This window comes from Orbicella franksi, chromosome 7, assembly GCF_964199315.1.
Source record: "Orbicella franksi chromosome 7, jaOrbFran1.1, whole genome shotgun sequence".
Lineage (NCBI taxonomy): Eukaryota > Metazoa > Cnidaria > Anthozoa > Scleractinia > Merulinidae > Orbicella > Orbicella franksi.
Window position 1 is genome coordinate 26,507,710 of NC_138151.1, and position 15,383 is coordinate 26,523,092.

The 15,383-nt window shown below is 40.3% G+C and overlaps 2 protein-coding genes across 2 annotated transcripts in view; both read left to right on the top strand.

Moving 5' to 3' along the window:
• Positions 1-12,328, top strand: part of LOC145493695 (uncharacterized) — a 38,268-nt gene extending 25,940 nt beyond the window's left edge. Inside the window, exon 25 of the mRNA XM_081473164.1 lies at positions 11,832-12,328. Within this exon, the coding sequence (XP_081329290.1) occupies positions 11,832-11,912 (81 nt within the window). The 3' untranslated portion in view covers positions 11,913-12,328. The remainder of the gene's footprint in view (positions 1-11,831) is intronic.
• Positions 12,329-12,430: 102 nt separating this feature from the next.
• On the top strand, positions 12,431-15,167 carry LOC145492392 (transcription factor Sox-3-like). The gene has a single exon (XM_081471839.1). It carries the CDS (start codon positions 13,424-13,426, stop codon positions 14,423-14,425), a length of 1,002 nt encoding a protein of 333 aa, XP_081327965.1. The 5' UTR covers positions 12,431-13,423; the 3' UTR covers positions 14,426-15,167.
• Positions 15,168-15,383: the final 216 nt, after the last annotated feature.

Consider the following 15,383-nt stretch of genomic DNA (forward strand, 5'->3'; position numbering starts at 1 on the left):
ATTGCGAAACAAGCGGTCGACAGCTCGAATGATCAGAGAGCGTGTATTCATAAAACTTAAAATAGCTCCGCTATTTAGTATTGCTATTGTTTTGTTTCTGGCTTAGCAACTAAAACGTCAAAACAATGATGGATGTTAATTGTTATCAAATATTTTAACGTGTAATTCAATGAGTTTTTTGTCTTGGTAGTTTCTTGAAAAAATAAAATATTCGTTCAGATATTTCTCCCAGTTCATGGGACAAGTGGGCCCAAAATGTATCAGTCCTTGCTAGTTAATACGGGTGTTATCGCATGGATTTCTCCTCAGCTTGAAATTATTAGAACATTTTGTGAATTGTCTTTGTAATATTAATTTCATTGGCGTGTGACCGAATTGGTTGCCTCCAAAACATAACGTGCGTGGGTAACGCGTGGGATTACGCGCGGGACCGTATGGATCGTGCGAGAAACTGCTGTATCACTGTTTTGATTGTCGTTCTTTTTGCGTCAGATTTCGTCAAGAACGCAATGTTAGACTTGTTTCTCCTTTTTTTTCTGATATTAGGTTAATAAAATACGGTATTACTGTCGAGTATCATTTTGATAGTTGTCTTTTTGCGTCAGATTCGTCAAGAACTCAATATATGACGTGTTTCCCCGTTTTTCAGATATTAGGTGAATAAAATGCGATATCACTGTTGCGTAGTACTTTTAAGATAGTTCAAACCCGTATGACTGTCGTCTGCGATTGATATTTTAGAAAATGTCGCATTAATACTACGAGGATTTTTTTTGGCGGAATTTTGCAACTCGAATCGATATATCTCGTGTTTCTTGTTGTGGAATTCTTCAATTCTGATCAGAGTTCTAGTAAAGTTCGAAAGTGTCAAGAGAAGTGTCTAAGACTTTCCATCCGTGAGAATTGGAAAATCTCGACTCGATTTGTAATTCTGTAATTTGTTTTTTTCCTTCGCATGATCCATGCCCCAGAACGTTGAAAGTGTGGAATACGCCGTTGTCAAGGAAACGTATTGTGTAGAAGCGTATTACCCTTAAGCGCATCAATCTGTATCTTCGTAACCCAACACTTGCCTTTTAGTCTTTGCCTTAAAGGTAAGAATAATGTGATATTCTTTTTCATCCGCGTTATGAAAAATGTCGTGACTACCCTTAAACCCAAGAGCACAAATTTTATGATTGGTTTATCATTTCGCGAAGGTCCATGTTTTACGCACTTGAAACTTTTTAACTCGATGGTATAGAATATCGGCGACACATTAAAAAGCTGCACATTAAGGCAAATTATTGTTTAAGTGTTGCAGCAATACACTTGAAAGTTAAATTCACGATACACAATATTTGATACTGTTTTAATTTTAATAGTGATGAGTTTGCGTCAGTGTATTTTGGTAAAATGCAATATTCGATATCGTATGCCAGGGTTTTTTGTGGTGTCTTCAAATGTCAGCTAGTTTCGTTCGTTTGAGGTAAAAAATTGAGTGAGCGAGTTAATGAAACTTAAAAAATATCTTACATGGTAGACATTCTTGAGTTTCAAGTCTATGACACACACTTAAAATGGGTTTCTTTAAGATTTTTATCGATAAAAATTGCTCTTTGGTATCTTAAATTTGTTTTCACTTAGACTATTTTCTGTCTGTGTACACTTTTTAGTTCTTTGATAGTTGGCCACTTATATGACGTGCTTTACAACCATTAAGTAGAGATCTTGTGACAAACTAAAACAAACACAGATGTAGTAGCATTTGATGGGTCATTTTTTTTTCCTTTGGGTGAATCGTAAATGATTTAAAAGCTTTCTCGGCTTTGAGTTTTCCGTATGTTTCCGCGATTAGATGGCTCGGTTGAATCGAAATTGGCTCTGCGCGGAAGTATCTTGTCAGAATGAAACATCTAGCACGTTATAAGCAAGGTTAAAAACTATGGAAATTTGTACAATTTTGTTTTAAAAATTGGTACAAATTGTGCAAACTTTGTACAAAACAAAGCTTGAAGATTGCCCGAGGGAAAATCAAAATCTTAGAAGTCTTCAATGCCAGTCCATTAGCAAATATGCAATAACAATTTCACGAAGCTTTTTTCTCCATTCATGCTCGCCTTTGTTCAGTTGTCTTTCAAAAGCGCCGAACATTATTTCTAACAAAGGGAACTCTATATTGGAAAGCTTCAATTAGGTCGCGCGCTTTTGTTTCCCTGAGGCATGTTTGTGGTGCACTTTCTGTTCAGTCCATTCAACTCGTTGCAAAGCAGGTTAAAGTATTATTGTGCGCCTGTAAACACTCCACACAATGCTTCACATCAAGGCACGTCATTCGCTATCAAACAACATAATAAGCATTTTGTGTTGCTCGACAAAATAGCCCTTTTTCGGTTATTTGAGATGCGGTTGCTTTTGTGTCAGTCAGCTATTCTTCGCCGTTCAGGCGTTTTGGTTCGGGCGCTTTTTGTGTTTGAGTTGTCTTCGCTTCTCGAATCTGGGATGATCTTTGTGGGGAAAACCAGGAGAAATCGCCGTTACGGTAAGGCGAGTTTACTGATAGTGTAGCGAGAGATCGAGCGAGCACGTTAAGAGCGATTATGGTTCGTTTTGAAAACGAAGCTCTCAGATTTTCAAGTTTCTTGAAGTGTGTTCTTGGAAGGAGAGTTGCTCTTGAAATGTCTGTAGTTTTTCGTGGCTATACGGCACGCGAACGGGTAGGAAATATTGGTTTTGTTTCTTGACGCGGAAACTGTCGAAATTCAGCACTTCTAGCTAGCAAATTGTACAATTAGAACCTCAGAATCAAACTGGCACCCATCACGTTAGCCATTTTGAGTAGAATGCACATTGTGCGAAGAAATTTCCTTTTTTAACGCAAAATGTACGATTTTTTCCTTGAAGATGTAAGTTTTATTTTCAGGGTACAAGCAAAACTTTAAACGGCAAACAATTGGACCACAGGAAGAGGGAGAAATCTCGTACGTACCCCCTGCTGGAAGACGTGTGGGGCAAATGCATTGAGAATTTCAATCCTTCATTAGCCCTCTTCAGAAACTGCGGGCACCCCACCTAGATCTGCTAATTTCTTGCGAGTGACCGCGCACGCAAGTTTTATTCGTGAAATTACTTCTTTTGGGGGGCGCATTCTGGGCCGCTTTTAGTACCGGGGACTTGATTTGCATGGGCTGATTTGCGTCGCGCATTTACGGCCCTGGGGCTTCCTCGTGTTAGCCAAAATAGTCCCACAAAATCTAAACTGCTCGCGGAAATCAGATTGTCCATAGTAAGATTTTTATTAAAGCGATAATGTGGCAATAAATTTACGCTTTTTCAGTGAGAAAACGAGTGACATCATCTGAGAAGTAATTTTAAAAAAAGCTGATAGCAATTTAGGATTTCTAATTTACGTCGCGCAAGTTTCATTTTCTGTGCTGCAGCTTTGCCTGTTTGTTTGAACAGATTGTACAACCAAAGAAAATTGTGGTTTCATTTCTGCCTGGCTAAATCAATATTCTTGCCTGTTTCAACCCTTTTTCATAATTTTGTTTTGCCGTGTGCGGATGGAAGCAAACGTAATTTTAATTTCGAGGAATATGCCATGCCAAGTTAAAGGAAATTTAATAGTTCCTTATTTTCTAAACATTTTGGACAGAGTTCGGGTTATCTTGACGTAGAAATATTAAACAATTCATAAATCTTCATATTGCCTGAGGGATCAAAACAAAAGGTCTAAAAATGTTGAGCGTTAATCCGCTTATTCAATAATTTTTTGCTGTCTTGTCTTGGTGCCTTGAGTAGAAAAGAAATTAGCGCCAATTTATGGTCTTCGGTGCTTATGAGAGGTAAACTAAATTAAAAGCTATAGTAGAATATGGGGAGCAGATCTACTTCGCGTTGCAAAGTTTTATTTTGGGTCCAAATTTAGAGAACTTTTTAATGCTTGGTTCAAATTTTGTTTCTAGTTTCGTTAGAAACCGTCTCTCATTTCAAATCGGATCGAATATGAAAGATTTTCATGTTCTAAATTATTTTTCCTTTAACTGTAGTTTGCTCGCTTTCGTGAATTCAAACATTAATTAAGCTTTTTGCAGTGCTGTGAATATTTTAGAGGCAGCATTAATTTGATTCCTTCAAATTTAAGAGTTCGAATTGAGAAAGTTCGAGACTTCGAGAATTTTGTTTTCTTTTTTTCGTTTAATCAAGAGCCGTCGTCTCGAGTAATTAACCCACTAATAAAGTGAACAGTCCTTTTTCGAGATGAACAGAAATGTAAAGCAAAAACCCTAAAATATCAAAAAAACTTGACCGCTCTAATCCAATGATGTTTGTTGAGCTAGTTTAATTTCAGCGTGCCGCGTGGAAATACGGAATATTGTGTTAAGATTTCAATTAACACCGCTAATATCCTTTCAGTTAAAAGTCGGTTTATAAGTATCCTAAGTAAGTTTAGTTTTCTGCGAAATTAATTGGTAGCGGTGTTAGTTTTGCTGTTAATTTCCGATGGCAGTTTCCCTTTGAGTGAACGGTTTCTTCCGACAGCCTGAGAAATTCACCACTTGAATTTCCCTCCTCCCACTGGGAAATTTATGCTTTTGTTGAAGAAAAAAAAAGTAAATCTCAAAATCAATCTTCAAGATCAAATTCATTTCCCAAATTTATTTTTGAATGGAAATCTGCCTCTAATAAAAACAACAACAGTGGCTACTTTGCATGAGATTGTATTTTGATCTGTAAATGCTTAGGAAAGCGCCTTGGATTTTTGCTCCTTAAATCTTTTCCACTTGTCAAATGCCAAGATGATGGAAGTTGTTCACAGTGTTGGTAATTCTGCTTTGATCGCTAAGGGTCCCATTCTACAGCTCATGATTTTTATACTTAAATGTAAGCATATCTTGTGTTTACCCACCATTTGAAACCCTTAAAGTGCACCAGCGTTGAAATAAAAACACGTATCAAGACCGCGCGAACGTGTAAATTCCCTGCGCACGTGTGGGACAAATTAAAAACGGGTTTCCCATTGTGCGTATTTCACCCAGGTGCTGTGAACGGTGACGAGAGGTTTTTTGTGCCCTTTCTCACGCGCTTTAATCTCTGAATGGCTTGTTTATCGTGCTTTCTTTGAAATAAATCAAGCGATTTCGATTTCCCAGTCGCCCTTACTGGTAGCTTGTTATTAGTTATCGGAAATTGCAAAAGCGAGTTTTTAAAGTCTCTGCCACGGCGGTTGTTGTGGTCTTTTTGGAAGTGCGCGCTAGCTTCGAGCGCTTTCGCCTCGCCGATAAAGTTGAATCGTCGCAGGTCGTGGCTGAAACAACTGGCCGGCCGTAGGGAACACGTGGTGTCAACAAGCAAAACGTGTCCAGTCAGTAAGTCCTCTTTCATGCACGAAGTTGATTTTCATCAAACATTTTCCTCGTAGCCCTTAGTTGCGCACGTATACTGTTGGCGCTTTTTTCTTTACGAAAACTAATTCTATTTTTCACTGCTAGGATTTCGCGAACGGACTTTGAGCGCGCTGTGATATTCGGTTAGCGTTTTGACGTTGAAACTGTATCCTGCCGTCTAACGTGATTGCATTAGCGGGATTTTAGTGTAGAAATTGATATTTTCAGGGAGGATCAGATGTTCGGTTTTAACGAGTTGTTGTGGCTTGTGTGGTTAAGTGAAATTAGTTAACATTCGAGTGAAACTCGATCCTAATGCCTTTTAGCACATCGTTAACACATGGCTGGAGACTGAAGATATTATGGGCCTGCCATGTCCCAGACAATTAATCTTTCATAAAACGAGTCTTTCGTTGGCGCGCTGTGAAAAATAAAAGAGGGAGAATAAAGAGATTCGAGAGTTTCAAACTCATTTGCTGTCCGCAGTTTGCGCGTTCGTGCGTTCTTAGGCTTTGTTTCCAGTGCGAAATTATTTTAGAAGGAATTTGTGTTACTAGCCTTCATGTTGTTCACAGGTAGACAAAATTACTTATTAAAAACTCAATTTCATGAAAGGGTTTATTATGGGTGAACTGTCGATCATCTCTGTCGCAGATTGTTTGTTAAGCCCAGTGCGAAGTTTTTCTTCCCAAGACTACTTTCCCCACGTTTCCGACTGAAAATCGGCGACGAATGAAATTGTTATATTTTTACGGTGAAAAAGCGACATCGCAACGTTTAAACGCGGATCAAGACAACTAACGTTATCAATTTCTGTGTTTAGTTAAAAAGTCTTCATCGCTGACCGCAATTAACATAGGCTTTATTAGCGGATAACGCACTGAACTCGCTTAGAAACCAGCTAAGAGCACGTATTTCAACGTTAAAATGTTTCATGTTACAGGACAGTAAGTTTCGTTTTAGTATAAATTTATGACGTGCTCTTGATTCGCTCCAATTTAGCTTCTCGAAGCGTTCAGAATTTCTAGTTGAGCTTAATAAACAAAGAAACGTCTTGAAGCAAATATCGGAGCCGAATATTAATGACGGATATTTTACATGTGAAATATTTTGATATTTTGAATGTGATCTTTCGTACTCTTTGTACATGCAAATATCTCCAAACAGCATAGCTGGAGTTCGAGTGATGTGGGCTTTTCTGTGCAATATTAAAAACTTCACTGGAATAGTTTGCAGAATAAAGCGCAATTACTGTATGAAGTTTCAGCTTGGAGTCTTGAACTTATCATTGAGAGAATTGGCATTTGGTAGTCAAATGAAGTGAGCTTTAGGCACTTGCACGCAAAATACAAGCGTATTCTGTCGTTATTTGTATTTTTTCTTTTACATCTGGGAATCACTTTTTTTAAATTTCAAAATATACTTTGCCCAGAGAAAGCTTGTTTTCGCCAGCATATGTTGTTTTGGGGAGTTGTACTTTTTTTGAAACGCCTCGAGTTTGTGAAAGTTTAGTCAGATGGCGCCGCGGTGACTTTGTTTCTACACCTTGCCCAGTATGTAGCCAGTTGGATTTTTCAATTATAGATCCGCCGAGATCTTTTCCTTTTTCACCTCAAAGCAGTTGATTTTTTATCTTGAAGTCGCCGGTGTCTGTATGTAAGTAGCTCTAACATTTATCAGACACTGGCCGTCCAGACCGTTAGAAACGAAGATCTGAAAAGATAAAGCAGAACGAAAAATTCTGAAATTAGCATACTGTTGTCTTGCGAGCACCCGTTTGGTGTGGTGTTAATTTTCATTCTTCTGGTGTGTGGCCACCTGAAAAGCGTTCATATGGAAACCCTCGGAGCATTTTCTTCCCTGTATTTTCTAGATATCGTTATGTAACCAAGTGGCGTTTGCTTGTGATATGTTTTACTATAGTAAGTCATCCATCCCGTTCAAGGATGCCGATAAAATTTAATTTCAACAAGCTCCTTTTGGTCGTGATGATTTATCCTCTGGGGAAATTTCACTCCTTTTTGCTGCTTAGCTTTGGCTCAAGTTGAATAGCTTGGCCTTTGAAAAGTGCAATTCAATTTCGCCTTTGTGCAAAAGTTGTTGATCCGTCCGACTTGGTTCTTTTGATTTCAATCGTTTCTTAGCTTTGGTTCTGTAAAGATTGCGCGAAATTTGCGCGGCGAATCCTTGAATACAGCCTTGTTCTACTCGTCGTGCTAGGTTTGTTTAAGTAGCCCACACGAAGACCTGGGCATCATGGTGAGATAATAGCCTATTTGGATCAATTTTGCCGGAGGTTAATACATGTGTCGTAGGTAAACCACGATGTTTTCTAAGTTGTGTTTTATCACACTCCCTATAACCTTAATTTGCTAATACTGTACACTGTGATCTAGTACTTGAAAGATCTTGAGTGATTACATGTTTCTAGATATAGCAATGCTGTCCCTGGAAAGCTCTGTAACATTGAACTGTTGAGTATGGAAACAGGAAAATGTACCGAAGACGTCGGTGTTCTCTAGTAGTGCCGTCAGACACTCGCTGGTGCTCTCTGCTATCGCTCGTTAATCTCAAGCATCGCAAATCATGTTTTAATAATGGACTTTCAAAGCGCTATGTCGTCCCTTTCAAGAGCATTTCAATCCTTCTCAAATTAGTGCAAAAGGTGTGCTCAAAGAGTTACTTTGCGAAATCGTGGTGGAAAAGCGGTAATTTTTTGATGGAAATTTTGGGATCGCGCGCTGAATTGTAAACGAATCGAAAACGGGACTTTGCGCGGAATTTCGCTTCCTCTGAATTCAAGTTTATCACAAGCTTTTGTAACACAAATGTAATCCAGAGAATTTCGCGCAAGGAACGCGTTCTGTACATTAATTGCTGTATTCTTCACTTTCTTCCATTAGTGTACAAAATCGCATTGTGTCTTATGAGGCGGACGTCCGTTCATTTTGTGTCGCGCTAACGAACCAACTCTCAAGAAACAGCTTTTTTGTGGTTTGTCTACTCGTAATTTCAGTTGTACCACGTTTAGTTCGTAATCCGCTCTCGTGTACTCCGAATTAATCCGCCTTATTTTAAGAATCCAACACCAAATTCATTCTTAAAAGAATTGTTTCTTTCAAAACTCGCCGTTGACTGTTGTTCTCACGCCCTCTTGTTGTTTTTGATTTGCGCGTTTCTCGCTCTTATGTCAGACCAAAACGTTTTGAAACTTTCCTGGTGCGAAAATACGACTAGGCTCTCGTCAGCTTCCTTACATTTAATTCTTCAATTACTTGAGTTTTGTGTGTTTAGACAGAACCCTTTGTACATTGCAGTTGTAATAATTGGTTTACAATGACTCACCGTCTTTTAACTTTCAAGGAGTCTTTACATAACATTAATTGCAGTCTCTCTTCGGCTGTTCGCCGGGTTTATTCCACTGTTCCATGCTTTAGAATGCCTCAGTTTTAACCCTTTTTTCTCCCATAGACAACATTTCGGTTTGCTTTGTTTTGCGTTTCTTCTAGTGCAAATAAGCGAGTATACAAAGTTTCATCGCCACTGTCTTCCATTTTGTAGTCTTTATTTCCCTTGAAGGGAAATCGGTTATGTTATCATCCCACGGAAAATCATCCCTTTGATTTTTTTGTTGACCTTTGCAACATCAAACATTTGAAGGTTCGGGTTTCATGTATATGTAAAATTCCCCATCTCTGTGATTGTTGATTCTGTGCTTTGATTAATAACTGATTTTTTTAATCTCCGATGTGTATCTTAGTGGCTTTGTGCGTGGATTTCATTACCTATATCTAACGCCACCCTTGTGGCGATAAAAAAATAGCTAATCCAGAAAAGACGTGCCTCTAAGTAGTAGCGACCATTCGGTGATCAAAATTGTTATTAACCATTTTTATGATGTGTGTTTTAAACTCTCGAATGCTCCTGCGTTCAAGACCTGTTCGTCTTTTCAGTCGAACTCGCGCGTCCGTTATGCCGGGTTCCGTGTCTAGCGTACGTGATTGCTTTTGATGTAAGACAACTTCAATATCAGCGATTAGATTGCGTTTTGGTATTAGAAGTCAACTTTCGAAAAAGAAGGTCTTTCGCTCCCAGCCTGGCTTAAACGACAGCTGTTTTGATGTTTAGACAATGTGAAATGTTGTCTTTCACTATCTTACTTGTATTTACTCATTCAGCGCCGAGAAGGTTTTTGAGAAGCTTGTACCCGCATTTAAGCGTTGTATCTCGCGGTCTTATTATCGTTATAAAATTTTGCATGCCAAAGAGAATATTTTGCCTTCAAGCCATAATGCTGTTTAATTCACAATTACCGTTATGCAAGGCTAGGTTTTCTGTTAGTTTTTTTTTTGTCGATATACTAGTTTGACTTGTAAAATACGTTTTTGTGCATACCTTTAGGACGTGTATTCGCAGTTATTTCTTAATATGAGATAGGATATGAGTTTATGCTAGGTTGAATTTTGTCATATAAACGTCTTTTTGCCTCTTATTTCTTTCTAGTCGGCCCTAAGGCGGACTGCAACCAAAACAAATCTTGTGCGGACATAAAAGTTTTCATGGAAAGCCAAATTAAATGCCAACCTAGAAACTAGAAGAAATCAAAATGTTCTCTGTGTTTAAATTAATTATTGCACCGATTTCTGCTACGCAAAGTCGATTGAAGCAAAGTTAATTTCTGTCGTAAAGATCAGAGCATCAGGGCAGAATTTTCAATGTTGAATTTTTCGTCGCGTTTAAAACACATACCCTCTAAAATATCCATTTGTGTGTTCCACTCCCTCCGGTGGAAATGATCTACCGAGGCCAAAATATTTTTGTCGACTGCCGAGAGCTCTGTTGTGTTTATAACGAGAAGAGTTCACTTTGTGTTTTCCGGCCAGTGCTAAATTTGCTAATGTGCAGTTTTATAGTGATGTTTATCGATGTATTGCCATGCCTAAAGGGATATGTGATCAAAAGAACACAAAAGATCTAGTGATTTTCTTTTCGCGTTTTAAAAAGGACAAATTTCGAATAGAAACATAAAAGCGTTATCTAAGGCGGACAATGACCTGACCCGTCCCTTTAAATTATTTCTTTTCACAGTCGTTGCTTGTTGATTTATTACACAAATGATTTCAATTCACTCTACCCACAAGGTCGATCCAGTGAATAATTTTACACCGCAGAATTGTAACTTTTGCCCCTTGGAAAGGCTACATACGCTTAGTCTGTATTCTTTTCATTCCACTCTCGACTGGAAAAATGACCGAGCCGAGCAGGGCTGGCTTGGATTGTTTATTTTGTAGTTAGAGGAGTGTGTAAACGTTTTGCGTTTGCGTCGAAAATTATCAGATAATGATAAACCAAGGTGCGCCGCTACATACTGTTGTCCGTTAAATGTTTTGATTCATCTAACGTTTCCGTGGTTTGTGCGTAAGTGATCCTCCAAACTGCGCGAGGTTTTAACTACATTTTAATGGTGTGTTTCTCGTTAGACCGGACCCCAACTGAAGCGCATCAACTTGCAAGCTTCTTGTTATTTTGAGCACATTTCATGTCATGCAGAAATTTCCTTTGTCTAGTCTTTCGATCGCGCGCCTGATTGTCAAAGGGTCTTTTTAAAATCAACTTGGCGAAAACAGTGATATTCTCGAGGGCTAGTTGATATTGCACCCTTTATTTCGTGCATTGAACAACGAAAATCCATCGGCGATAATAGAGTTAAAGTGTTGCGGTTGGTTTTGTTTTACGCCAACCTCAAACGTGCGCGGCTAAGCTGGTAAAATTCGCATAGTCGGTCTCCAAGGATCAAAAATCTTTCAACGCTAATCAATTATTCATCTTGAAGGTTTAGTCGTGTAGGCGGGACGATAGAATCTAATTTAAAACTGCTGATGACAGGGGGGATAAATTGCTACCGATCTTATCTAAATTTGCCTTTGTTGACGAGCCTTAGGGGACATTTCTTCGCCAGGGGTGGCACGCACTTTTTCAATTGACAAGTTGATAATGAACTGCTATAGTTGCCCTCTCGCTAGTAGCCATCGATTACACTTCCTCTTTAAATGCGCTGTATTTCCGATCAAGTTTCGTAAACATTACAGGAATGGAAAAAACGCGATCGCGCAACAAAAAAATCGCTCTCTCGCCCTTCTGTTTTTCTGCGTCGCCGCGCTGAGGGATCTTTTGTTGTTTTTAATTCGGCGTTCAGCGCCTGAACAACCGTTCCGTGATCGCTCAAGAGGTTGCCGGTACAAGCTGGCGTTGTTGCAATGTTCTGTGTGTACCCGTGGAAGTTTCAAGAGTGGAAACTGTGTTTTTTAATTAGTTTACATAACATGGATGCTAATTACTATCTTAGCAGCACGTGTGAATATGTCCAGTGACCCGCATCTTGTATTATCCCTCTTCCACCTCGACCACACACAACGTTTGTCTGATTTCAGCCTCTCAGTTTTTCTGTTCGTTTATTGCTTGCAGGTTCTTCGTCTTAGCGAGTTTGTTTTGCTCGACGTGAGGCGGTTTTTGTCCCTTCTCCACAAGAATTTCTCGTCAACGTGAGTGTTTTTACGTGCAAGTAAACATTCTATACATGGAAGAGTTACGTTTCCTGATTAATTTCAGGGAGATTAAAAATGCCCTGTTGTCACATGCGCTCGGCGACGACTTTGAAAATTGCATTTGGAAAGGTGATAGACACTGTGACTCGCAAATGTTATAGATGATGTTTTTAATTTATAAGGCTGTATGTTCGCCTGTGCCACTATCCGGCAAATGAATGATTTTCACTGATTTCTCAGCCGTGTAACTGGATAGTAACATTTTAACGGAGGAAATATTTTTTGTTGCACATCCCACCGCCTCAGAGATGTTATTTTTGTTAAAGGCTGTGGTATTTACATACGATATTAACACCTTGCTTGCATGGGAAATTTTTCTATTACATTCAATAAAAAATACATATTTGCTCTACGACAGTTTGCTTGCTTTCTTTTTCCATCTTTCGCAACGATAATGTTTTCGACTTAAAAGAAACGTGGCTCGATCTGGAAGTGTTATGTCATTATTTTCCCGCTCTAAAACACGTTCACTTTTTGCATAAATATTAGCCGCCTTGACCACAAGAGGTAGTGGATTTGTTTGTGACCTAACTTGCGGGCGGTTTTGCTCTAACCTTGGCATGATAGCGGCGCGGATCACTCGCTTATCGAAATCACGGTTATTGAACTAAGATTTTCTCGTAATCGTGTATGAAGGAGCGCAAATGAACTTCACTTCATCGCTTAAGATCGCGCACGTTTCCAGATAGTAAGTTTTTTTTTTTGGATTTTCTTCTGCCAACGATATCTCCAATACCCAAAACCTGGAGTAATTATTTTTGGCGCGAGATACTAATTAATTGGTGCACCTCTGCCGGTGTACCAATCGCATCACCGCTATCGCTAATTAGGCCTTGCGTTGCCGGGGTAACGGGCGCCGCACAATGGAGAATGAAGCGAAATCAGGTGACCATCGCACGTGCAGTTAGCGGCAATGGCGGTCAATCGGTCAAGCTCGATAACAGCACCTGCTAACTTCGAGCTAATTTCCATGTTCGGACAGATGACAGTTCATTTCCTTGGGTTCGGGTGATTAGGGCTTAATTGGACCAGCTGACGACTACATCACACTAGCTGATTTGTCGACAGGCCGGTGAGATCTCGGAATCAAAACGTCGAATCCCGCCCCCTTTGACGAGCCCTTGAACAGCCTGTCACATTGGCTGTCGGCCTGTCAAACGGCTTGACATGAGTAACGCAACTAAAGGTTCATTTATCAAGAGTGTCATTGGACGGGCGCTGATTGGCCAATTCGTGCTGGCTCGCTTTCTGCCAATCAATAACACATGGGATCGAGGAGGCGAGAGTCAAAAATAACGTGTGGTCTTCATAAGCGTGTAACGAGGTTTTGAGAGCGTACCACGACAGAACGACAAACGAACTCTCGACAAACCGTCAGAATTTTGTCGTGGAAAATTTAGCGCCCGCCAACTCGAAGGTAATTTTATTTGAATTTGTCTCGTTCGATTTGCCATGTCGACGACCACAATTCTAGCGCCGTCGCCGAATACGGGCTCGAATGCGAACGGCGAGAGCAATGGAAAGTGCAGTCCGGACCGCGTTAAGCGACCCATGAATGCATTTATGGTTTGGAGCAGAGAGAGACGGCGTCGAATGGCACAAGAACATCCCAAGATGCACAATTCCGAGATATCGAAGCGGCTGGGAGCCGAATGGAAACTGCTGTCGGACGCTGAAAAGCGCCCGTATGTGGACGAAGCAAAGAGATTACGAGCTGTTCACATGAAGGACCACCCCGACTACAAGTACAGACCGCGACGAAAGAGCAAAACTTTGCTCAAGAAAGACAACAAATATACACTGTCAATGTTGGGCGCTCAAGGCGGCCCGCCAGTCCAGCGATCTGTGGCGCAAAACCCGGCCGAACATTTTGCCCAAATGAACGGTTTCTCAGCGTACGGTCCCATTACAGCTTACAGCCAGATGAATGTCAATGATCCTTATAGTACAATGTACGCTGGTCATCCACTCTCACCGCATACCCCTACACAACTTCAGGCATCGAATGGCATGCATCACTCCGGCTACACCGGCATGGCAGGCGCACAGATCTACCCTGCCGTTTCATCGCAGGGTCCAGTTTACACCATGAACGGAACTCAATCGATGAACGCGATTACTCCTTTGTACTCGCAGCCTAGCAATCAAGTCCTGCTACCTAACATTAAACAAGAAATGCCGAGCCCTGGCTCGCAGTCCGGCCGAGCACGGAGCTGCACCGATCAGCTGGGAGATATGATTAATACGTACCTTCCAGGGGATGGTTCGAGTATAGCGAGCGCGAATCACCATCACCAAGTAGCTGGAAGCCACGTTCCACCGAATCGTTATAACCAGTGGCAAGAGTCAAGCTCAGTGGCGAACAATCTGCCTGTCCACAGCGGAGTTTCTGCTGCCAGCATTTCTAACGTTTCGGGAGTGAGTGGGACAATGCCATTAACTCACTTACCATGATGGAATTAGCAAAGCTCCGAGCTCATTTCTACCGCAAACACGGTAAATTCATTCTGTATTTTGCTACCTGACCATTTTCACAGTCGTTTATAGAGAGATGAAGGAGGAAAGTTTAAAAAAGCGGCAACTAAACAGATTATTGCTTGGCTCGACTTTCAACTGGAGAGTCAAGGCACTGCGGTGCTATGCGAAGGCGAAGAGAAAAAAATTCGCGGCGATCTTGCCGGAGAACTGAATTTACTTGTTGAGCGAAAATTTATTGATCAGGCTGATGAGTTATTTAAGGAACTAGTGACACACGTTCGCTGTCCTCTCTGGATGTGAATAATTCTACTGAGAAGTGAAGTGAACTTAAGTAATTGAAACGACTCGTGTACCTTTCAACACACGAAAGATTGTATCTAGGAGAAAAAAAATTCTTGCTTTAGTCGAGCTTTTTTCAGTCGCGTCGAGTCGAACGTCAAATGTTCACGCATCCATTTACTGGCTGGATCATTCTTTTAAACTCTTAATGTTTGTTGGCTTGCATGTTTGAATTACTTTGTAGGATTAAGCACGTCTGTATGAATTTCAAAACCCTATGTGTACCATGCTAATATTAAGTTAGTATTGCTGAGTTCCGTAATGATATCTTGATGAAGAGAGAAGAAACAACTTGTATATAACTTCAGATCAAAGAGAGCAGATAATAATATTTCGTTTATTTTCCTTTTGAAGAAATAAAAAAGCACATAAAATAATTCCTCGGCTGACTAGCTTCCGTAGGGGTTTTTAACTTTCTCTTAAGTGAGCGAAACGCTATGGGCAACATGCGGTCATTTCTAAACACATTGCTTTCTAAAGTTAGTTCTTCCTAAGCTGTGGGGTCGCGCGCGCACGAAATTCAAACAACGTCCCGAAATTGCACAAATATTGTTTTATTTGCTGAAAAGCCCGCGAGCGTGAAACAAAAGAGTCC

Coding starts and splice junctions, on each gene's coding strand:
- LOC145492392 (XM_081471839.1), top strand. CDS start 13,424: ATGTCGACGACCACAATTCTAGCGCCGTCGCCGAATACGGGCTCGAAT.